Genomic DNA, 24,182 nt, shown 5'->3' on the forward strand with positions numbered 1-24,182 from the left:
CTCGAAGTATCCGAGAGATTCCCCGTAGGCACGTGTTGGAGGGGTTTGTGAAGCTTGGAACGATTCTGTGGCACGAGAGGAGAAAATGTACTTCCCATCAATAAATCAACAGTAGTTTGGTATTGACGGTCTCCATTTGCACCAATGGCTCAAGCAATACTCGTCAAAGACTGTTCAAGGGTTTTTAGGTGTTCAGAGCCCTACGGACATCCCCTGCTCCATTGTCTAGAAAGTACCAATCTTCCTTAGCCCAGGCATCCTTTACTTGCCAGATTAGCATATACAGAATATTGACCCCTTCCCCCCACCTCCTCCAGTCTAGCTTCTGACTTATGCCAGGGATGAAAGCCTAAAGGCCAAATGCCTCATCTTTAACCTCCCTCAGGGACTTTCTAGACTGACCCTACACAATCTAGTGGTTACTTGACTAAAAAGTAATAAAGGGTGTTGCCTTTCAGACACTCTGCCCGATTGTCTTCCTATCATGCCCACATACAGCTTCTCACTTTGTTTCCCCTCCCAAATCCTCTTCTGCTCATTGCATCACCCTCCTCAGTCCACCCAATCTCACTCCTCCCAAGCCTTGCCCCCAACCTGTGATGTTACTGCTCCTTCTCCGCGACTAACACTACACCATACAGTGGTTAGTGGACTATAGTTGGTGGTGCTCTCAGACACACTGCTCAAGTTGGTCTTCAGGTCACATCCATACACTACTCTCCTCATTCCAACTCCACCCACCTCCTCTTCTACTCCCCGCATCTCCCTCCTCAGTATGTCTCACTCTTATGCTTTTCTCACTCCCAAGCTTTGTCTCCACCCTTCCATGTTATTGTTCCCTCTTCAACACTTTCTTCCTACTCCACTCAACCTTCTACTGAGACACCGTTCCTTCATTCATAAACACTTAATTCACTCCCCATACTCCTTTCCTAGTCACAACTGGGAGTTTTCCATGCACACACAACAGAGTATCAGTTGCACTCACTAACCAATGCCTCACTCGCTCCAATAAAATCACCTCCACAATCCTTCCTCCTGCTGGTCTTTTGGTCCACCATCCCCTCACCCAAACCACCCACAACTTCCCGATTCCCAAGCGTTCTTTTAAGCCTCTATAATGTCTTCAGCTAGTGCTTCAAGTCCTTCCCATACTCTGCGCGGGGGGTGGGGTCTGGGCTGGCACCCCAGAGGTAGGTCAAGTCTCTCTTTGGTGGAGTTCTTTTATGTCCCTGGTTTATGTCCCTGGTAGTACAAGGGAATTACACCACTCATTACTGTGCAGGCTGAGGCTGGAGTCTGTAACAGCCGCTTAGGAGCTTCAGCTACACCTTCCGTTTCTCCCCCTTCTCCCAGTGTGGTCTGTATGCTTCTGGCGTAGGATTTGATGGGTGAGCAGGCCCCCCCAGCTCAATTCCTGCTAGAGCTCTCCTCAGTGGGGGTTTCAGGATAGCTGTGGTGGATGGTTCCTTTGATTCAGAGGCAAAGGGGTAGTGAATATATATAGACTGAACAGGGGGCGGGGACATGAAAATGGGTACTCCCAACTGCCAACGTTCCCCTCTATGGTAGGACCAGCTCTGGATTTCTCCCTGGCAGAACTGGATCTTGCAGAGTCTTAATACATTTGAGCAACAAGGTGTTACGAGTTTCCATAATGTAGGCAATCTCATCTAGAGGTGGTTTGGTTTGCCGCTTTTGTTTTGCAACCAGATGTGTTCAGGGAACCAATTGAGGAGGCTTTCTCCAAGTCCTGTAACTCATTGTTGCCTCCGATGGCATCTTTCTCTTGGGTACTCCCAAACACTTGCCTCCTTTTCAAAGGAGAGAAGCCAATTATGTCCCATAAGCTTGCAGTTTCTCTTAAGAATTGAAACCATTGGAAATTCATTTTAGCTTTCGTTTCCCATGACCACAGCCAAGACATTCACATTATTTGGGGAAGTCAGCCAAAAGCTTCCGTGTGGCAACCAGGTGTGCCCAAGTTTCCAAATGTAAACCCTAGGCAGGAGTATTCTTTTGCACCCTTACGATTAAGCACATGTATATTCATTTAGTTTTGTATGTCCCCAAGCATTTATACCATATAACCTGGCAGATGATTAATTCTATAGACCTTGATGCAAGGCTTTAAAAATGTTTACACCTCTTTCAGCCAAAAAATAATAATTTGGCATGACTTACACAGATGCAACTCCTCGCTCTTCCATGACACTTGCACCACTATTCTGCCTCTCCCTGGAACTTCTCTACTCTTAATGCTGACGAGGCAGTGTCTGCTCTCTCATCCCTTTCACTTATTCTCAAACAACTATTCTCTGCCTGCGTTTCAGCCTACCCATAAACCCTCTTAGCCCTGCGTCTCCTCATCTCCGTGCTATGAATGGTCTTCTCTGCCGACTGGAAAGGGGTTGGTACAAAACAAGCTCTTCATCTAATCACTGCCTATTTCTCCCATCAGACCCTCCACGACAACAGTTTAATCTCTGTTAAACGTGCCTATTTTTTCAGATCTCCTTCACACCCAATCTGCCCAGACTAGATGTCTCTTTCAAACTATCACGGCTCCTTTTCCTTCCTTCTCCTGACCGCTCTATTAACTCTATTCTGTCCGCATCTGATTTCACTCACTTTCTCTTAAGTTCACTCTTTGCGTCAAGACATTGTAAACTCTCTCTCCCCAACTACTTTACTTTCATCTCCTCCTATTCCTTCTGCCTTCACCTCTAGCTTTGCTCCAGTTTCTAACTTGGATGTACTACTCCGGTTAGCCAAAGCTCATCCCACTGGTACCCCCACTGACCCAGTTCCCTCTGCTCTCATTCCTAGGGTCTACCCTCTTCTAATACTGTACCTTGTCTCTTTCTAACACATCTCTGTACTTCTGTCTTCCCTACTGCCTTTAAAAATGCAACCATTATCCCCATTTTGAAAAAACCCATAGCTAATCCCCTTATTGTTTCTAATTTCCATCCTATCTCCCCTCCTATCGTACCTCTCTAAACTCTTAGAGCGTCTTGTGCATTCTCAGCTTTTTTTTAAACTTCTATTTATCCGTTTTTCAAGAAGAGAGAACCAAACATCAAGGAACATAAACAGTAACATACTTATAAACTACGACCCATCCCTCCCACCCTCCCCCCCCGTGGTGCAGCACCCAAGAGTCACTTCTCATTCCCTTCACCCCCGGCCTCCATTGGATCGTATATGTCCAATAATTTTAGTCTCTGTGGACACCATTGGGCTCTAAAGTCTCCTTTTAAGAATTCCAGGGTCACCCCCCAGTCCGCGTGAAAAGAGCCCAATTTATCCTCTGCAGCATTGGAGGCCCACTCCAACGAGACTATATCCCATAACTTCCTCAGCCACTCCTGCTCTGTCGGGATCACAGCCCCCTTCCACCTCTGCGCAATGAGAGCAAGAGCTGCCAGAATGAATATCACCCTAGCTTTGCTGCAACCCCGTCCGGTCTCCTCTACCCCCACACCCTCCAGTCTTCCCCAGCAATATCTTGCGTGGGTTTCAGAGGGGACCTCCTCCCAATGCCCGAGCGATGGCTGTCTTAAGATCATCCCAGAAGGGCTGTATAACAGGGCAGTCCCACCAGATATGCGTAGCCGTGCCCCTCTCCCCACATCCCCTCCAGCATTCTCCTGAAACGGCGGAGTTCATTGCATGTAGGCGGGCGGTAGTGTAGTGCCAAACCACCAAGCATTTGTACCACATCTCCCTAACCTGGATCGCTTTCGCTAGCTTGGGTATCCGTGCCCATAATCTCTCCCAGTCTGCCTGCTCCATACTGACCCCTGTGTTATTCTCCCACTTAGTCATGTAGGTCCACTTGATGCTTGGGTTACCCCTCTCAAGTGGTCTGTATAGGTCCGAGACTAGTCCCTTTGTGCCCTCGTGAGTTGCTAAGAACCTTTCAAAGTGAGTCAGATCTCTTGTCGCCGCCTGCCTAACAGCCGGAGACATCACCCAGTGGAGAATTTGAAAGTATCGGTGCCTCTCTCTTTCTCCCACACCAAATTCATTTTTACATTCCACGAACAATTTCACTCTCTCACCACTGAACATGTCCATCAGTGTCCTGCAACTCCCCTCCTCCCAAGCCAGAAACGCTCCCTTTTCCATCCCTGGGGTAAAATCCCCGTTCCGGAAGATAGGGGTGAACGGCGAAGGAAAAGACGAGATCCCCCCCTTTTAGCACAGACCGATCCCAGCAGTCAACCACATTTTTCGTGATGTCGCTCAAGTAAATGTGTGAGGGGCGTAGCCGTCGCGGGAGCCAGAGAACCTCTCCCAGATGATGCCTCGCCACCGCCCTGTCCATCCTCAGCCAGTGTTTTAAGTACTCTTTTGAAAACCATTCCCCAATTATCCTGAGCTGTGCTGCATCGTGATATTGGCGGAAATCGGGGAAGGCCAAACCCCCTCTATCTCTGGAGGCAGTGAGCAGCTGCCTGGATATACGAGCTTTCCTCCCCCCCCCATACGAAACCCCGTACCAATCTATCTAGCCTCTTAAAGAACGTTTCAGGCACCCTCAGTGGGATGGCTTGGAAAAGGTAGAGGACTCGGGCAAGTACCACCAACCTGAGCACCGCCCCCCGGCCCAGCCAACAGATCGGAAGGGTCCCCCATCTCCGCAGGTCTTTCTGAATTGCTAAAAGCAGGGGGTCACAATTCGCTCCAATCCAGCCAGCCAGTGAGGGCGTGATCCTAACTCCCAAATACCGCAACCCCGAGGGGCTCCACCTGAAGGGGGACAGGTCCCTTACAACCCACGCCTTCTCCTCCCGCAGGGAAAGATTCATAAGTTCCGATTTCTGGAAACTGACCCGCAGGCCTGATGCCTCCCCGAAGGAGGATAATAGTGCTATGCAAGCTGGGAGGGATTCTCTAGGGTTAGTAAGTGTAAGCAACATGTCATCTGCGAAGGCCGCGATTTTATGTTGTTCCCCACCAAAAGGAATCCCCACGATCTCCGTTGTCTGGCGGATCGCCAGTAGGAGGGGTTCCAGATAGATAGCAAAAAGCAATGGGGAGAGGGGGCACCCCTGTTTCGTCCCCCTCTGAAGCCTAAACGGTCTAGACACCTCTCCGTTAACCAGAATGCGTGAAATGGGATTTTTATAATTAGCGGCAACCAGGTTGATAAAGCCCTCACCCAACCCCATCTTCTCCATCACCCGGAACAGGAAGGCCCACTCAACCCGGTCGAACGCCTTCTCGGCGTCAAGCGCCAGAAGGATCGCCGGGGTACCTGTTTTGCAGGATTTTTCAACAAGATGCGCCACTCTTCTGATATTATCCGCTGTTTGCCGTCCCATGACAAACCCCGACTGATCCTGGTGGATCAGAGTTGGGAGATGTTTTTCCAGGCGCTGTGCCAAAACCTTTGTGAACATTTTTGCTTCGGTGTTAATAAGAGCAATAGGGCGATACAAGGTACAGTCCTCCAAGTCTTTTCCTGCCTTATGAATAAGGGTGATCTTAGCTTCCTCCATCGTCCGGGATATGCCGCCCTCCTTCTTAAACGCATTAAACAGCTGCGTCATGTGTGGGACCAGGAGGTGAGAAAACTTTTTATAAAAAGAAGCAGGATAGCCGTCTGGGCCCGGTGCCTTATCACGAGGAAGAGCGGCAATAACAGCCCTCACCTCGTCTTCCGCGATGGGGCGGCCCAGCTCCTCTGCCACTTCCCTGGATACCTGCGGGAGAGGCAGGCCCTCCAAAAAATCCCCCCTGTAGACGAGGGGGTGGACCCTGGGATGAGTACAGGGCTTCATAGAATTCCACAAATCTCTCCCTTATCTCATCATTCCGGGTAAGACGCCCACCACCCTGCTCTTTCAGTGCGGTAATGGCCCTCTGATCCCTTTGTCCCCTCAACAGACGAGCCAGGAGGGTGCCCGCTTTATTGGCCTTAGCATAAAATGTTTGTCTCGTTCTGAGCATAGCGTCTTCCGCCCTCTTATTCCGCAGAATCCCCAATTGGCCCTCCGCCAGCCTATATGCCTTGAAGGCTCTCCTCATGGGAGTGATCCGAAGTTGGGCTCTGGCGACCTCCACCTCACCCTCCAATTGGGCCTCCAAACCCCTGAGCCGCTTATTCCTTTCTGCCTGTAGGGCGATAAGATCCCCCCTAAGAGTCGCCCTAAAGGCGTCCCACCTCGTATCGGCGGGGGGATTGTTCCCGAAAAATCCTTGAATCCTAACTTCTAGCTCACCGCAAATCACGGGGTCTCTCAAAAGCCCGTTCGGAAATCTCCAGCTCCACACCCCTGGCCTACATCTCCCCAGCTTAAGGACCATCTCTACGACCCTGTGATCCGCCACCCCCAGGGGCCCCACCTCCACCGCCTTCACTGCCCCCACCAGACTGGCCGATACCCAAATGTAATCTATTCGGGATTGTGTCCTATGTACATCAGACAGGAAAGTGAAGCCCTCCTCCCTCCCCCTCAGCGACCGCCAGACATCCCGGCGGCCAGCCCCCTTCCATCTCTCCCTCAACTGGCAGGAGGCCACTGCCCCTCCTCCCCCCCCCCCCGTCTCCACTCCTGGAACGGTACCCAACTCTGTCCCAAGCAATGTTGAAATCCCCCAACACCACCACCTGGCCCCTAGCGAAATTCTCAATAATGTTTAAGAGCTCCCGTAAAAACTGGTCCTGACCGACATTAGGCGCATATATAGACCCAATAGTGTAGCATGAACCCAATATGGTCCCCTTAACCAACACAAACCTCCCATCACTATCCCTAAAAGCTTCCTGGAGCTGAAAGTCCGTGCCTCTGCCAAAGGCGACGGCCGCCACCCCCCCCCCCTTTTTTCGTGGGGCCTGACGCAAAGTGAATCTGGGGAAAGCCCTTAAGTCATAGCCGGGCTTGGTCTCGTTTCCTCAGGTGGGTCTCCTGAAGGGCTAACACGTCCGGCTTATGGGATCTAACAAAATGCTCCAGCTTTGTGAGCTTAAGGGGGGAATTGAGCCCCCTCACATTATGAGTTTGCCACTTGAAGGAAACAACTGGACATCACGACGTGCACGCCGAAGCTTGCAGTCTGAGGTATCGGGAGAGTGCAAAAAAAAAAAAGGAGACTTCCCTCCTGCATTCTATTTGTGGGGCCTCACCCCCAATCACACTTCCCTTGGTGCGGCTCTGTAAATGCCAGGCTCGTAGGGTGATTCTTCCATGATAAGTGCTGCAGATACACCCCCCCCCCCTCAACACATCCCCCTTCCCCGGTCCCACAACTAAAGCCCCTCCCCATCCCTCCCCCCAGCCTACCCAACCCCAACTCAGGAGGCTTCCCGTATGTCCCCTCCCCATCCCCCGGACTCTCTCGCCCTTGCGTGATCCAAGAAGTGCAACCCCGCCCCCTCCCCTCTTCCAATCATAGCCAATTTCCCACCACCCCCTTTTACATCCTCCTCCCCCCCCGCGTCAACCACATCCAGTGTATCAACTGGAAGTCCCCTGTTCCGGGGACCCCCCCTCGTCTCCCCCCGAGCGGGCTCCACTCTCCCCTCCTGCGGACGCTTCCGCGCCGACTTCTTCTTTACGTTGGGGCCCACTGTGGACCACACCCACGGCCTCGCCCCATCGCTCTCGGCATCCCCCCCAGAGACTCCAAGATCCAGGTGAATGATGTTCGCCGCTTCCTCTACACTGGTGACCCTTCTTTGGGCGCCCTCCCATTCGAACACTAACCCAAACGGGAAGGTCCACTTATATTTGATATTCTTTCTTGAGCGCTCTTTCAGCACTGGGCGCATCGCCCTCTTCTTCACCAGAGTACTGTTAGCCAAGTCCTGAAACAAGGAGATCTCCTGGCCCTTGTAGTGCAGTGGTTCGCGAGACCTTGCCGCCCGCAGAACCGCCTCTTTCTGGGCGTACCGCGAGAATGCTGCCAGCACATCCCGCGGCCTGGGGCCCGGGGAGGTCGGCCCACCCTGTGTACTCTGTCCAACTCTATAGCCGCGGGGTCTTCTCCTCCCAGTAGGCCCATAAAAAGTCTTTGCACCTCTCCCTTCAGCTCCCCATCTGTTACGGACTCCGGGAGTAGTTTTACCCTTATATTGACCCGTCTCGACCTGTTTTCCAGGTCCTCCAGTTGGATTTCTAGGTTCCGGGTCGCTAGGTCCAGGCGATCAATTGCTTCCCTGTTGGCCGTACCGTCCTTTCCCAATTCCTGTAGGTCTCTTTCCAGTATATCGGTTCTCTCCCCTAACTGAGCCAACTCCTGCTTCAGTTCCCCCAGGGCCATATTTAGGTCCGACCTCAGCAGCTGAAACTGGTCCTGGAAGGCTTTGGCTAGAGTTTCTCCTAGGGCGTGCATCTCACCCCTGAGATCCATCCTGGTCAGGGGCTCCCAGTCCTCCGCCTCTCCGGGTGCTTTAGGGGGCATGAGGCGCTCGGTGTCCCCCCCGCCGTCGCCCCTAGCTTCCATTGCTGCAGACCACAATGAGGGGAGGGTGCTCAGGGGGCCCCCCCTCTCTCGAACCGGTGCGCGGCGCCCTGCCCCTGGACTTTGCGGGCATCAGGTCTCACCCGGGGGGCCCCGAGGGGTCAAAAAAGCAGGATCTGCCAGGGAGCGCCCCTCAATTCGCCCACAACACCTTTACTGGGCACCACCTGGGGCCACCCACTGGCTCCAATTCCGCAGTAAGGAGGGGCGACCGCCCACGAAAACAAGGGCGGTGGCCCACCCCCCCCCCCCGCACCGCTCCCACCACCTCTCGAATGGGGGGGCGGGGGGTATGAGGCCCGGCCAATGTTCCCCCAACACCAGCCTCGGGGACCAAGCCTCCACTCCACAGGCCCGATCAAATAAGGGGGGGACGAGGGCCCCCCGCACTTCAACTCTCCATCCCCGGGGGGGCCGCCCGCTCCTCACCTCTTCGCCGACGATCAGGAGGCCCCCCAACTCTCCTCCAGGGGCCTCCCCACAGGTGGATCCCCAGCGGCACCCGCTGCTCCTACTCCAGATGAGGGACGCTTCTTAGCTTCTCCCAGACGGCTACGTGAGGCCTCTCCAGAAGACCCGGTCCTTTCCCTCGGGGAGATGACCTCCCCCGCCTCTTACTGCCGGCGGTGGGTGCGTCCCTCTCTTCGGGGCTCTCCTCCTCCGCAACAGCCTCTTCACGCGGGCCGACGCCCCCGTCCGCTCGTACAGGCCTCCTCCGCTCCTCTGCCGCGGCCGCCCGAATTCCTGGGGACTGCAGCTCCGCGCCCGCAGCTGGCTCGCGTGGGCCCTCTCAGCCGCCGCCTGCCGAAATCACCGGATCCACAGCACCCGCCGCGTCGATCCGCTGTGCCGCCGGTTCTCCAGAGCCCCGTACGTCTCCTGACACCGCGCGGGGCCCCCAGGGGGTGGTGGATCCCTTAGAAAAGGCCTCGGGGTGCGGGAGCTGCCGTCGGCCATCTTGAATCCATATTCTCAGCTTTCATCCTTTGTCACTGATCTCTTCTTCCTCGTTTTCAGTCTGGTTTCCGTCCCCTTCACTCTACTAAGACTGCTCTAATCTGCACGCTTAACTCTCAGATCGCTATTCCAAACACTCTTTTCTTATTCTTCAACTTATCTGCTGCTTTTGACACTCTGGATCATTCGTTACTCTTGTAATCTCTTTTTATTAGGTCTCAAGTGTTCCGTCTTCTCCTGGTTTGCCTTTTATCTGTCTAACAGAACATTTTCCGTCTCCTGGGCTGGCAAGACCTCCTTGCCTTTCCCCACTCGAGCACGGAGTTCCCCAAGAATCAGTCTTGGGTCCTTTCCTTTTCTCATTGTACACCTCAACTTGCTGCCATAATCTCTTCTTTTGGTCTCCCCTCATCACTTCTACAACGATGATGCACAACTTTTTCTATCTTTTTCATCTTTTACTCCCAAAATTCACCACAACCTTACAGCCTGTCTTTCTGCTATCAAATCCTGGATGGCCTCTCACTTTAAATGCAGGGAAGACCGAGGCGCTATTCTTCCCTGCTAACACTCTTCCCCCTCATCGGCCACCCACTCATCCTTTCCTCCTTTTAGTCTCTCCATTTCTCCCACAGCTCATAACCTTGGCCTCTACCTCAATTCTAATCTCACTTTTGCTCAGCATATCTATTACCTCTCGCTCCTGTCTTTTCCATCTCTACAATATTCGTGAAGTTAGTCCTTTCCTCACTTTTCAAGCTACTAAACTGTTCATCTCCTCCCGACTTTTCTACTGCTCTACCACTCTTTTTGGTGCCCCGAGCACTCGTCTTGTTCACCTAAAACCAATCTATAATTCTTCTGTTCGTCTTATTGAGATTCTTCTTCACTCGCCTCACTTTACTGGTTATCCTTTCACTCCCAACTCAAATTTAATTTTCTTTAGTCTTTAAATCCCTCTACGGGCTCGCACCCGACTATCTTGCTGCACTCTTTATCTTTCTATACTCCCTCCAGTTCTCTCAGCTCCTCTCGTCTCTTTAGATTGAACGTTGCCCGTCCTCCATGTGCCCAGTCCCATTTCCGATCTTTTCAGCTTCTTGCTCCTTTACATTGGAATGCTCTCCGACTCTCTCTCTGTAACGCTCACCTGATTCCCGTAGAGGCGCCGGTCTTGACTGGGCATATACCGTATCTTCAAAGGTGATGTGTAACACACGGCTGGCTCTTTGGGCTGGACCTCTGTGCACTGTATGTCTGACTCGAAGGGTAAGCTGTCTGCAGATAGAAAATATGGGATTAATGAACTGGGTTATTGAATGTCTCTCTCTTCTTCCCTTTCTCTTCTCCTGTAGAACCCCAAAGGTTAACGCTCTCACCTTAGGTAAGTGAACGCCGTGCTCTCCATCTGCCTCGGGGCAGGGTGCTGTAACCAGTTTCTTCACTGGATAAGGGGAGCAGGCCTCTTGACTTCAGAGGACTGCTGTCCGTCGTTTACTGCATCAACGGTAAGTTTCGAGTAATTCTAATGTCTTTAAAAGTCTTTAGTAATGATGTCTCTTGTTTTGCAGGGTTCCGGCGATGGCGGGCTGAAGTGAGTTGAAGATGGAGCCCGTGTGATGAATAGAAGCGCCTGGAAGCACGTAAGTAAGCGCTTGTTGCCTGCTTCACGATGCGCTCTAACTGTCTTTTTATTTTGCAGGTACAAGTTCGGAGCGGCTGCAGGGTGCCGGAATACCCACTGGGTTAGATGTGGAAAGGAGTAATGGCACGTGAGTATTAAAGTTCCCCAATGTCTTTAAACGCACCTTGTTTTGTCTTTCAGATGCGGGATGCAGCGCCGAAGGCCTCCGGAGCGTGCGAAGAGTTGGTAAGCTTTTGTCTTTCAGATGCCGGAATGCAGTGCGAAGACCTCCGGAGCGCACGAAGAGTAGGTAAGCCTTTGTCTTTCAGATGCCGGAATGCAGCGCGAGGCGTTGGTGACAGCCGATGGACCAGGTAAGTGAAGCGCTGTCACTGAAGACCGTAATGCTAACCTGTTCTTTCTTGTCTTTATAGGTGTTGCTGAAGACTGGATTCAGGATGGTAAGCCTTTTTCTTTAGGCCCAGGATCAGATGCAGAAGACACGATGAGCGTTCTGCTGCAGGGGATGCAGAATAACGCAAAGCAAGATTCATCCATCGGGTGTGCTTTAAATAGCCTCCTGTAGTGCTTAGGTATCTCCTTCCACAGCCACGCCTAGGTAAGAAAAGAGTTCCTGCTTTCCAGAAGAGTTCCAGTGTTCTGAACCTAGGGAGTGGCTCCTGCCCCACCCAACAGGAAAAGTAGTTCCAAACAGAAGAGGATCAGAGGCTCAACTGGCAGGCAAGTAAGCAGCATGGTCTGCTGCAGGTAAGTCCACCCAAGCATTATGAGCCCGGCGCTTCCAGCGCTGGGACTGGGCACATTTATGAGCCTGGTGCCACTGGCGCCAGGACTGGGTCCAAAAGGTCCCAATTGGGACTGGTTGGCACTCGGAACCTGGGTTATGGATCTGCTTCCAAGGGAGTTGGGAAAACCCTGACCTTTTGGAAGCAGAGATCATGACACTCTCTGCTCTATCACTGCTTACTCATTCGTTCCTCTCTGAAAACCCATATTCATTACCCCCGATTGTTTGCTGCCAAGATTGACATTTACTGCCTATCATTTTGTACCGTACCCCGTTTTTAAATTGTGCAGCGCTTTGGTTTAAGGCGCTATATAAAATAAAATTCAAACACAATACATTATATCCATGCCATGAACCATACTTTGAGAGGGTCATGCCCAAATAGCTCGGTTTACCGGGCTTACATTAATTCTTTTTATGCCCCTAATAAATCAGGCACATTTTGCTAAAATAAACCACTTGTGTGGTCAGCTGTAATTCAGGTATCAGTTAGGATGCAGTCCTAGAATTGATCAAACAAGCCTAAGCCACATGGCATCAGCATAAAAAGACCTATATTCTAGTGACCTCCTTAACAGAAGTGGTGGGTTGTGTGGCCTCTTTGGCAATAGCCTGATCCAAATCAGCCAAACATAAAACAGATAAATGAAGGACAAGTTAGCATCCTTGCTTTCTTTATTGAGTTTAAATTATTCTGCATTCTTCTTGTTGCAGCATATTGCATCTTTCAAATTGCCATTTGAATTAGCCTTAAAAGAATACCTGCCAATCCCATTTTCTTCAATGTATTACACAGAACATTTTTACCGTCAAATGCCTGTCTCAAATCAAAACACAATATATAGATTGGCTCTTCCAATGTGTACATTCTTTTCAATTAGAATTAGAGCAGGCCATGCATTGATATTCTCATCTGACCAAATATTCAGCCTTCTCATTTGCCATTTTGGAACTTTATACCCTAATACATTCAGCAATGAAACACGTATAAGGATCATCACAAGACTCCCCAAAGTTTTGATGACATGTTTGATCACAGTAGATCACCCAATTAGGGTCACATGTGAATATCTTATTCACCCGCTTTATAGCTTTACCTCTGCCTTAACACAGAACTATTTTCCACAGTTATTGGAGCCATAATTTGAGGCCCATGTGGGATATTTTCCACTGGGCTCTGCAAATATGGCAGCAAATCCTCCAACCACAGCAGAGGAGGACAAGGCTGTGTCATTTATTTTATTTGTGAATTTGTAGGCTTATACAAGTAAATTGTGTTTCAAAGCACCCACAGGGCAACAGGGAGGGAACATGGAGGCAAATAATGGAAAGAAAGAGGCAGACCTACTAGGCCGTGTGAGCATTCAGAGCATGCAGGTGCAGAGAGAGAAGGGGTGGTGGTAAGTGCTAAGGGTACCATGGAGGGAAGTGCTAGGGAATAAGTTGCAAGCAGAGGTTAAGTCCCGGGCAGAGATCACTTGGTGAGAATGGTCAACTGCCAATACAATAAGTGCAGAACTTATAGACAGCACAGGCCAGTGGGTGCCAAAAGAAGTGCTGGGGTGGACTGAGGCTAAAGGCGATTGAACCCAGAAGGACACAAGGGAGCTGTTCACCAATCTCAGCGAATGTGGTGTTGAGCAAAGGAGGCAGAGGTGAAAATTAAAATCTTGCAGAGCTTCTGGAATTCGAGGAGATCCGGCTCAAGACGGAGAGGAAGGGGGATGCTGTTCCCGAGAAGGAAGCCAGCCGAAGAAGATCGGCCACCAGATCACAGTGTAGAGAAGCGCTTGACACGCAGAGAGTTGGTGCCGGAGGAGCATAGAGGTCTGAGGAAGACTATTTGGTGAGGGTCAGTTGTAGATCGTGTGGTCCCTGGCACTATACAACCTTATGGATGATGCAAAGGGATTTGAATTTGATCCTTGCAGCAACCGGGAGCCAGTGGAGATTTTAGGGCTGGAGAGATGTGATCCCTGGTCTTGAGGCCAAAGATGAGTTTGCATCCCTATCCTGGATAAACTGGAGGGGACGTAGAGAGGAAGAGGGTAGATTGAGCAAGAGGCTGTTGCAGTCGTCCAGCCTAGAGAGTACCAGAGCTCTAGAGACATTCAGCTTCTGGGGGAAAGTGAGGAAAGTAAGGATTACTTTGAGTTAAGTTGAAAGTGAGCCTTCTTAGCATGGTCCTGGAACTGAGGAAGGAATGAAAGTGTAAGATGACTCCAAGGCTTCCGACTTCAGATGGAGCAGGGGAGAGCCCATAGAGTGCGACAAAGGCAGAGATTATTGGAGGCACACCAGGACAGGATGGCAGATAGGCAGTCAGGAAGGAATGATGGAGGACGCAAGTAGGGGAGAGGTAAGTTTGAAGAGCTGTGCGCCATCTGCATAACACTATAACACTGAAAGTAAGGGGAGAAAGTGGAAATTAGGTGTGCAAGCAGAGCAAGATAGAGCCAGGGAGAGCGGTTAGAGCCCAGGATAACCTGGGAGGGATGGTCAGTGAGGAAGGATGTCAGTCAGTCCAGTGCTCGCTCCGAGATACAAAGGGTATTGGAGCCGTTTTAGGAGGATGGAGTGGTTGACCATATCATTGACCTAGTGGCAAAACGATAGGACTCCTGGGCCCCGAAACCAGTAAATTCAAGACTGTAGGTACATAAGAAATTTGTCAGAGAATAACAATCAGAACAGATAAAGTCGATGATCACTCGTCAAACAAGATTATATAGACCATATACATTTAAAACTACAATCCATTTTTTACCAATTTAAAACATTTTATTGAAACATTGAACAGTTTAGAGCAGGCATCTTATGACAAAGCAATGTGGGATATCTTCCGTTTGCTCTGCACAGGATATAGGATTGATGCATTTTTGGTATTTACAGAACATGTATTTTAGCCCCAAACACACCATGAACAGTAGTAAATGTCCCAAGCAATACTGAAACACTTATTAGCATCAACATTGACACCGGGAGTAGGGAGAAATGCTGCTGATTTTTGAATACCTGCAATTGCCCTTGAAATTATTATTATTTTTTTAAGTGTCTTTCCTAGTATAGTTGCTTAAATCACCACGTTCCATTTACAGAGTATTCAAAAACAGAAATTAATTCTTGCTCTGCATATCTAGGCAAAGACAGTGAAAGTTCCATGGACATCGATACAGCCAAGTTTTAATCTGCAGTCTTCTGACAGTACTAACTTTGGGGTAAAAGCAGCAGGCCTCTATATAGAATGTTTGATATTTGCAGCACCAACTGCAAAACGGTAGCTTCCAGTAGTCTCACTTGTTGGTTTTTCACAGCATCCACGCCCCTGCCCACGGTAAGAAGCCTCAAACATTTACATTGGGCATCACCCTGCAACAGATGGTAATTAATGCAGAAAGTATTTTTACAGAGCATGCATGCGTGTGACTCAGTTGAAATATTAATAAATGAAAATACAACATGCCTAAAATGTATGGACCCTCATGAAGTAAGCTATAAAAACTGATTTACAATGGTAAAGAGTGTGCCAAAAATCTGGTCTTAATCCGCTGCACCAGAGGTTTGCACCCAAGAACATGAATACCTAGAATTGTGAAGATTAATTCCAACAGAGTGTTAACTTTTTAGGGACAAGAAAAAGTTTCAGCAGCAAAAACAATTCCAGCCGTCAAATCAAAATACTTCAGAAAAGATAAATTGTAAGAAATGTGTTCGAGTAAACATACATGTTGCATTAGACTTTGACCTGAATAGTTTATAAAGTCACTTAAATCTTCCCATTACCAGAAACAATGAGAAAAGTACATTTTGGCAGAAAATCCCAGTATGTTGCACAATTAAAGGAATTACAGTATCCCATTCAATATAAAGTTTAAATGAGCAGTTAAATCCCATTTTATAGAATTAAATTTACATAAATATTGCTTTAACATCCACTCCTTCCAGTAGTGACAACCGCGTTAATGGTTAAAAACCTGCTCTTAATATTTCTGCAGAATGTGTAAACAGAGCGTTTGTAATATCTACCTCACAGATTAATTTGAAACAGATGTAATTAATGCACATACATAGTGACGTAACCGTACATGTGAACTGAAAATAAACACCTCATTTTGGGGCACAAAGCAGCACTAGTAATACTTCGGTGAAGGTTTGTGTTGGACAGAGCAAACATTTTGTATTGATACTGAACTATTTCAAATTAGGCTTGCGGTTTCACAAAATAGCATATTTACCGACAAACTATTTCATGACCATACAAAACAGTAGGGAAGGAAAGAAAAAAAAAAAAAAACACAAAGCAATCATAACCAAGGCTGTGCCTAAAGGGTCTACCATTTACCACCCTGCCAAATACTGTCATCAGAACATGAATTTCAATGCAGCCAAAGACTGGTACAAGCTTTCTCCTGATCTTACTACATACATTAATAGCTTTCATCAGAATAGAAAACCGATTCAAAAGTGAACACATTATTCACGGTTGCTTTCATCATCTTCTAGTAGTCTTAACAGGTGTATCCTTTCCCTCCAGCGTTGGCCATATAGTATCTCCCTACACAATCCACGGTCACACATCACCACTCCCTCAATACCTGTGGATCTACCTAGTATTAAGCAAGAGCCCTTTTGCTAGCAATAGTAAGAGGATAAACACTCTCCTGTGGGACGTTCATAAACCATCAAAGTGCAGCTTTTTGCATAGCTTTCTAATAACTGATCAAAATGCGTCACACTGTAAATCGTACATACCTTCCCCTTAGTAATAATTATGAAAGAATGAGCAAGTTTTTAATAAAAAAATAATCCAGTCACATGATCTGAAACAGCATCAAAATCGAAACAGCTAAAAAGGCAATGAACAATAAATAAGCCACAGTTGAACTACCATTTCTTGCACAAACCAATCTCACACCGTCTCTTACATAAAGAAATATGCACAGTGGAGGATAGATTTGAAGTGGATTTTCTGGGAAAACAAACTTTCTGAAAATAAGATGTTTGCCCATAAATGCACACACTATTATGTTGAAGCGGGAAAGGGTCTGTTTTATTAACTGAAAACATCCACCATTTGAATCTCGGATGCTAAAAGTAACTGTACCATGCCCACGTTATACCAATGTCTACATGGTGAAGGTGTTTGTTAAGGTTGTACCCGCAGTTTCCATTTGCAAGGTACAGAAATTGCGGCTATACAATAATTTCACAATGGAACATTGGAAACATGAGTCTTGACTGAATAATAGAGTCCTGCTTTTCTCCACAAGAACTTTTACCCAAAAGATAATAAAGTGCAGATTCACACTTGACTCTTGCTGCTCGCCTTCCTCCATCCTTTCCACACACCGAATCAATACCATCATCATGATGCGTTCCATCTAACTGAAGGAATAAATCCTAAATTGAGAACAGTAGTTAATGCACTTTTAAATGCCCTCGTGGCATATAGTAATGTTCTTTGTATCAGCTTCTAGAACAAGTGAATACTGATGCCAATAGCTGTACACAACGGAATGACAAATGAAACATACAAAAATAAAACCTTCCCATATAGTCAGGGCTTTGCTCCCTGAGGAAACTGGCATACAGGTCAGTGATAACGCACTGGGCCAAGTGGGCAGGGCCTTTAATAAAAGCGAATGATGGCCCCAGACTCTAAGACTGCCTGTAGACTCATCAGGAAAACAAGCCGGTTGAAAAGAAATGTTACAATGAACAAGACCATCCACAGGACCTAAACTAATGTTCTACACCTGCAGAACTCGTTCAAAACATCAGCATAATCCATCTGCCACTGCCAAGTGCCACCACTACCATTTTATTTTGCCCTGTTCACATGGATTTTAAGCAGCAAATCTATTCCGGACAGACCACAATCAAAACGATTTTCACTCAAAATTAACATAACTTTAAAAAAAAGTTGATGTGACCAGCATTTCTTATGGTGTTAGTTGCCAAAACACACACACGCATCAAACAGGTGTGAAGTCAAAAATATCCAGAGTACGCTGCACAGGATGTATTAAATGTTACTTGACATCAGGCGGATCCCAAGTTGGGTAAGGCAATTTCACCTGCAAATATATTATTGGTGTGATCAGACGAATTGCTCAATGAAAGACATGGGTGGTAGCAAAGCATCTCTTTACATTCCGGCATGGCTTAATCCAGCAGGACAAGAGGGGGGGGGGGGAGGTTTGGTAGGTAGCTGGCCATCCAAATATGCAACATGCTATGTATGCACCACCATACTAGAAACTATTCGAGCCCCAATAAGACATGATGGATAGGGGGCATCCAAGGCCATATTGAAGCAAACAGCGACTTTATGTTGCAATGTCTCTTAAATAAACCTAGTTTACAACATATAGTCAAGGCAATGTAGAGCATTAAGGTGGTAAAGATCGGCAACAGTGTATTGTAATGGAAATGAACACAAACTCATTTTGGAACATTTTATTCTTCAAATACCAAAAATCAAGAAATGTCAATGTAGTGTCATGCCACCACCTGATCTATGCACTTTGGTCCAGTCATAAAAAATATTTGGGGCTCAGATAAAAAAAGTCTTTTTAAGAAAGGAGATCAGTGTTTTTAGGTAGAGTCCATACTATGACCTTGTGATAGGGTTCCTCCAGCTGTCGCAGAATCCTCTTTACTCCAGTTTATGCTCCGTTCATCTAAATATTCTGGCAGCACTGAACGTGTTTCGTTTCCTGGTGCGTTGGTAGGACCTTTATTGGTTCAATGGTTGAACTGGGCCCAAATTCAGTGTCTTGCTGACCCGACATTTGTCTCTGAGACACAATCCGATAGATTTCTGATGAAGAGAAGTTAAAAAAAATAATTTATAAACGTTAAAATAAAAACATTGACTATCCCATACTGATAACATCACAAACAAAGGAGAACTGACCATGTATAAGGGATATGGTCATTTGTATTTAGTCACAAAAAATAAAGTTGGTTCTCACTTTAATTCCCACATTGTGGACACAACTATGCAACCAATAAACTAACCATGAAATAAAATCTCTCTCTCATTACCAATTTGACACAATGACCTTCTGTAAATCCAATAAGGGGATTTGCATTATTTACTTGCCTTAGTGTAGTTTTATTCATATTTTCAGAGGTTTCACAAGTCATTAAAATCTTAAAGACCTGTGGCGAGGGACTAGGACGGGCTACCTTAAAATTACACAGCTGTGCAGTGTTTTTAATTGGTGCTTTTGCTGAGACATGCAGGCAATAGAATGGTGAGCGGCATGACAATCCATGATGCAGTCAACGCCGGCCAAAAGAATTGGCAGTTGCCATGCAAGCCAAATATGCTGCTGCTCAATGCCCTTTCTAGTCGGTGTTCTCTGAAACATTGCTTTAGCCACAAGGTAGCACCAATGAGACAAAACCAAACATGTCTCCCTGACAATTTCACAGTACCAGTCCACTAGCAGCCTTAGGCCTTATATGGGCAATAAGTGCGCAAAAGGAGACTCCTTTAGTCCCTTTCCAGAAGGGAGGATCCTCTTCCCGACCCACTCCTACCCTTCGCTCAACCATTTCAGCTCTCTGAAGTGGCCTTAGGGCGACAATACCTTTACACTCAGGCAAACTAGTTACACGATAGTCCATATGTATGGCGTAAAGTGAATGCAGGCCAAGTGGACAGGAAAGAGTGCAGTAGCAAAGACGACCAGGTACATGCATGACCAACCCCACATACTCAAATGACCTTAGCTTCATACCATAGTCCCTACTTACAATTCATCATGTCACTTGCAACGACTCTTAAGGGAGGGCCTGTGTGGGAACACTGATATTTGTGAAAAGCAACGTCACGAAAGAGACTCAATCTTGCTCCTGACAAATGAACCCTCAAACAGTGCATTGTCCTGGGAAATTAGTCAACACCATTTCTGAAAGGGATCAGAATGCTCCGTGTCACCAATACTCATTCCACTGGAGCTTCAATTTCAACAATCTGGGCAATGCGCTCTTCATTTGGGCAGTTCCTGAATCTCTTTCCACAGACTCCTCTGAATCGGAGAACTTGTCAGAAGTTGAGGTAGTTGTCAACTCCTCGCCAATCATGTGGTCCCAAGATCGTTGGTATTCAGACCTACTTGAGCTCTCAGGATTTAGGTTTCCTTACTCAGTAGAAGGGTTGAATCCTCCATTTCTGCCATCATCAGAGGGTACCAGAAAAAAAAAAATTGACATATGCCCCATGTGACTACCAGAAAAACATGGCAGTCAGGTGTGCAATAATAAATAAACCTTTAAAGGATTTACTTTTTTGGTTGGTTTATTGGAAAACTTACACATATAAATCTCAAAACACAATGCATCCAATCCTTAAACTACAAAGCTTTAACAATCTCAGTTCTTCACACAAGTGCATACAAATAAAGTTTACAATTTAAGAACTTGATTCCAAAATTACAATTTAAAAACTTAGATTTTACCACCCACAAAGACAAGAGACAGATTTTCACCCATTAAGAACATGTCCACCATTCCAGATTTAACATTCTCTACACATCTTCCCAAATATGATTTTCAAGGAAGTCAATGTAGGGGAGCTAGTTATCACATGCTGCACTGTCTCAGATGTTCCTGCTTCTAAACAAAATCTACATACACTATCTTTCCACACCTTGTTTCCGCCCACCACTTCCTTTGTTGAATTCAAGTTCAGGCGAAGACATAAAAAATTGATTCAGATGACAGGAACCTGGACATTTTACTAAATATTTCAGTAAAACATTAAGAGATCGAGTCCTCAATCCAAAATCTATAGTCTATTTAAAACTGTATTTTTACTTGCATTTCAATCCAGTCTTGGCATTGAAGCTTGCCTTTAACTACAATTGGGTTTGTTACTGATCTCCATTGAAGTTTAAGGCCCTTAAACAATTTGTACATTTCAATTTCCAAGTTTCAAAGGGAAAACACTTTCTAATCAATGTCCGAATTTCTTAGAATTTGAAATGAAGGGACACAATGTGTCAATGGCACACTTCCACACGGTCATGGACTATAACGACTGGAGGCACAGTTCGCATACGATCGGAAGGCTCTTAGGAAGGCGCAAAACCCTCATGTAAAACACACCCTGCAAAACATTCCAAATTTGCCAGACAGATTCAGACCCTTCGATTTTAATTAGAATACCTTTATTTTTACGGATCCCCAGATAAAGCATCGTCTGGACAGGTTCGATGATCAAGACCCACATGCCATTTGAAAAACTCATGTACTGCTTGCCTTTCAAACGCAGAGAAAAATCTATATTTTTAATTTCTTTACGTTTATCCTTAAACAATTAGATGACAGTCTTGTAATAATGTCAGTCTGCGTGTAGGCCTATGGGCGTTGCCTGCATAGAGCATCCAAGACATTCATTCTATTGATTTTGAGAGGAAAATCCATTTGTCTAGTGTGTTATTCATATCTAATACAGGGCAATATTGCTCCATTCCCATATAGGTCTTAATTCTTTTCAATCACATTCCCAACAAGTGCAATTGAACTTGCATCGTGGTGTCTGAATAAAGGGCTTTAATTGCCTTCAGCAAGTCTCTAGGACAAGTCCAAGCTGCCAATTTATTCCATATCTTCTCTATACTAACACTATCAAAGGCTGGTTCCAGCTCTATAAAAAGCAAGAACAATTTTGTACTGCCTTTGATAGCTTGTAGCTTTAATACATTGAATAAATATAGGTTCAGATTGGTCCAGATTCCCTTGAAAAAAACCTGATCGTCTGGGATCAAAGCAGCTGACCTCCCTTGCCCATTTAGTCAAAAGCCTGAATAACACTGAAGCAGTTTGCCCAAAATGTCCAGAAGGGCGATTCTGTCTATATATAAAAAAAAAAAAAAAAAAAAAAACCACCATTACCAAGACCACCAGGGGGCACGGACGGTGATGGCCGCGTAAAGCTGCTACTCCACCCGAACATCGTTACACATGAGCTCATTGTGCTCCCCCGTGGTGGTAATAGCCACAACTTGCAGTTTTCAGACCGCCCCCCCCTCAGGTCATGGACAAGGCAGTTACAGTGGATACCCCCAGCTTGAGGAGGAACAACCGGGAGGCCGCCGTCGGCGGCAATATCCGTGTGCGTGCCCTATGTGGGAGCCTGGTGCCTCCACAGGAGGGAGACGTGAAAAGAGTGGTGTGGGTCTGGAGCCCACTGCCTGCTGGGCCGGAGCACTGGTGCCGCCTGGAATGGGATTTGGACCAGGACACATGAAAGAGAAAGGCGAGGGACCCAAGAGGAGTGTAAGAGCAGCGGTGGTGCAGCCGGGGTCTGGGACACACAGGGTGTCCATAAGGGCCACGACAGTAGGATGGCCCGGCGGTGTCCATAAGGGCCACAACAATAGGGTGGACAACTCCAGACCACGAGGACCCAGAACGGGGAGGACACCTCCGGACCCTGGGGCACCACAAAGAGACCCCATAAAGGGAAGAGGGGGGGTTAGGAGGAGATCAGCAGCACAGAGGAGACGGACATGAGGGGAAAGGCACGCGAGGGAAAGGCTGGGCCCCTGGCTGCACTAATCATTCTGCCATTTGTAGTGGAGGGGGGGGCATCCCAAAAGTGACTGAGCACAGCCAAATGGAGGTATAAGTCCTGGAATTGGGCCAGTAGAGTGGAGGCCTGTCATTTAGGGGATATACTGTGCTGGGTGTGAGCACACTGACAAGAAAAGGAAGGCAAACGGGAGTAGAAACCTTCCCCGGGGGACGACAGGGGCAACAAAACCATAGGCACAGGGAAGTGGTGGGACCGCCTGGACATGAAGTATGAATGACGTCTGACAGACCTGGAAATGCATGAGGAAGAAACCATATTGAAAGTGGATTATTTGGAGAACAGGGAACGACAAAGCAACCTATGCATTCTAGGGACCAGGGAGCAGAAAGGAGAATCGGCCAGGGACATGGGGAGGGAGGCACAAGGACTGATCACTCAGAAGAAGGGAAGGAGGGCACACAGGAGGCAGAGGAGGAAAGGCCGAAGATCAATAGTGGTCCGTTTTCTGAGATCGGTAGAAGATGAAGTCTTGGAGAAGGCCAAGCGGCTGGGAAGCTTCCAGTATGAAGGAGATACGATTAGGGTGTTCCAAGACTTGTCAGGCTTACCCTAACCCGCCTCGCCCTCACACAATGGCTAACCGAAAAAAGATATAGTTGGTCCTTTCCGTTTGCGCTATAAGGGAGAGGCTGACTACAGTGTGACTAGTGGATAAGAAGCACAGCAGGTTCTCAAGGGCAAGGAGCACAGCGAAGACCAAGAGAGGCCAACAGGGACGCTGATGGAACATCTCAGGCCAAAAGGTTCATAAAGTGTGAAGAAAAAAATGCTAGGGGGCAGGAAATTCAAAAAGCCTAATATCCCTGCACATAAGAACCTGGGGGATTCATGAAGATAGAAAAGGAATGGCATAGTTGTGCAAAGGCTAATGAGATTTGACAATATGATGTAAGGGAGGAGATGTGGTGGTATTTTGAACTACGGTCCGGGAAAGTACTCATCCCTGGTGGCCCATCATGAGGTGGGTGTCCGGGAGGGGAGACCGATGATGGTTAGGGGGGGAAAGGGGGCAGGGACAAAGGGGGGATTGGGAAAGGGCATAAGGGGAAAACTGTTCCGAGGATAGCCGCAGTCCAACTGAAGGAGTGGTGGGGATGGGGGTTACAGGCCCAAATTGCGAGAAATGAAGGGAGGGGCCAGCCCGAGGCTCTGAAGATGGGAACCCTGAATGGTAGGGGACTGAACTCTCCCACCAAGCACTCACTGCTAGGGAGAGAAATGCGCACTAGAGACCTTGATGTGCCACTGGTGCAAGAGACACGGTTTCAGCAAGGTGAAGAGGCGTGTACAGGTGGGTTAGACATTTTGGGCTTCAGGACCTACTAAGAAGGGGGAGTGGGCATCATACTTAATCAAAGGGCGAGGTTGATAAGCCCCCTGATCTGGAGAAAGCAGGATGGGAGAGCCCTAGTTGTCACGGGATCTCTGGAGGTGGTGCAATTGACCATTGCAGTACTGTATGGCCCCAATACAAGGCAGATGCAATTCCTGCAGGAGGCCATCAGGGAGATTCTCAATCAAGGAAAGGGCCCATTGCTGCTGGCAGGGCATTTTATCATTGGGGCTGATCAAGCAATGGACCACAGTGGAGGGCACAACCTAGTAGAGATTGAAATGGGGCAAAAAGATGGGGGAGGCCTCCTAGATTATATGCAGGATCAGGAACGGGTGGATGTGTGGAGGGAAGGTCATCCCACAGAGAGGGG

The 24,182-nt window shown here is 47.7% G+C and overlaps 1 protein-coding gene across 1 annotated transcript in view; it reads right to left on the reverse strand.

Annotated features, from left to right (window-relative positions):
• Positions 1–18,308: 18,308 nt before the first annotated feature.
• LOC138455743 (ras-related protein Rab-11A-like) overlaps positions 18,309–24,182 on the reverse strand; it is a 218,987-nt gene continuing 213,113 nt past the window's right edge. The window contains exon 5 of the mRNA XM_069607131.1: positions 18,309–18,687. Within this exon, the coding sequence (XP_069463232.1) occupies positions 18,548–18,687 (140 nt within the window). The 3' untranslated portion in view covers positions 18,309–18,547. The remainder of the gene's footprint in view (positions 18,688–24,182) is intronic.

The sequence above is a fragment of the Ambystoma mexicanum genome, chromosome 1p (genome assembly GCF_040938575.1).
Source record: "Ambystoma mexicanum isolate Mex_15411 chromosome 1p, UKY_AmexF1_1, whole genome shotgun sequence".
Lineage (NCBI taxonomy): Eukaryota > Metazoa > Chordata > Amphibia > Caudata > Ambystomatidae > Ambystoma > Ambystoma mexicanum.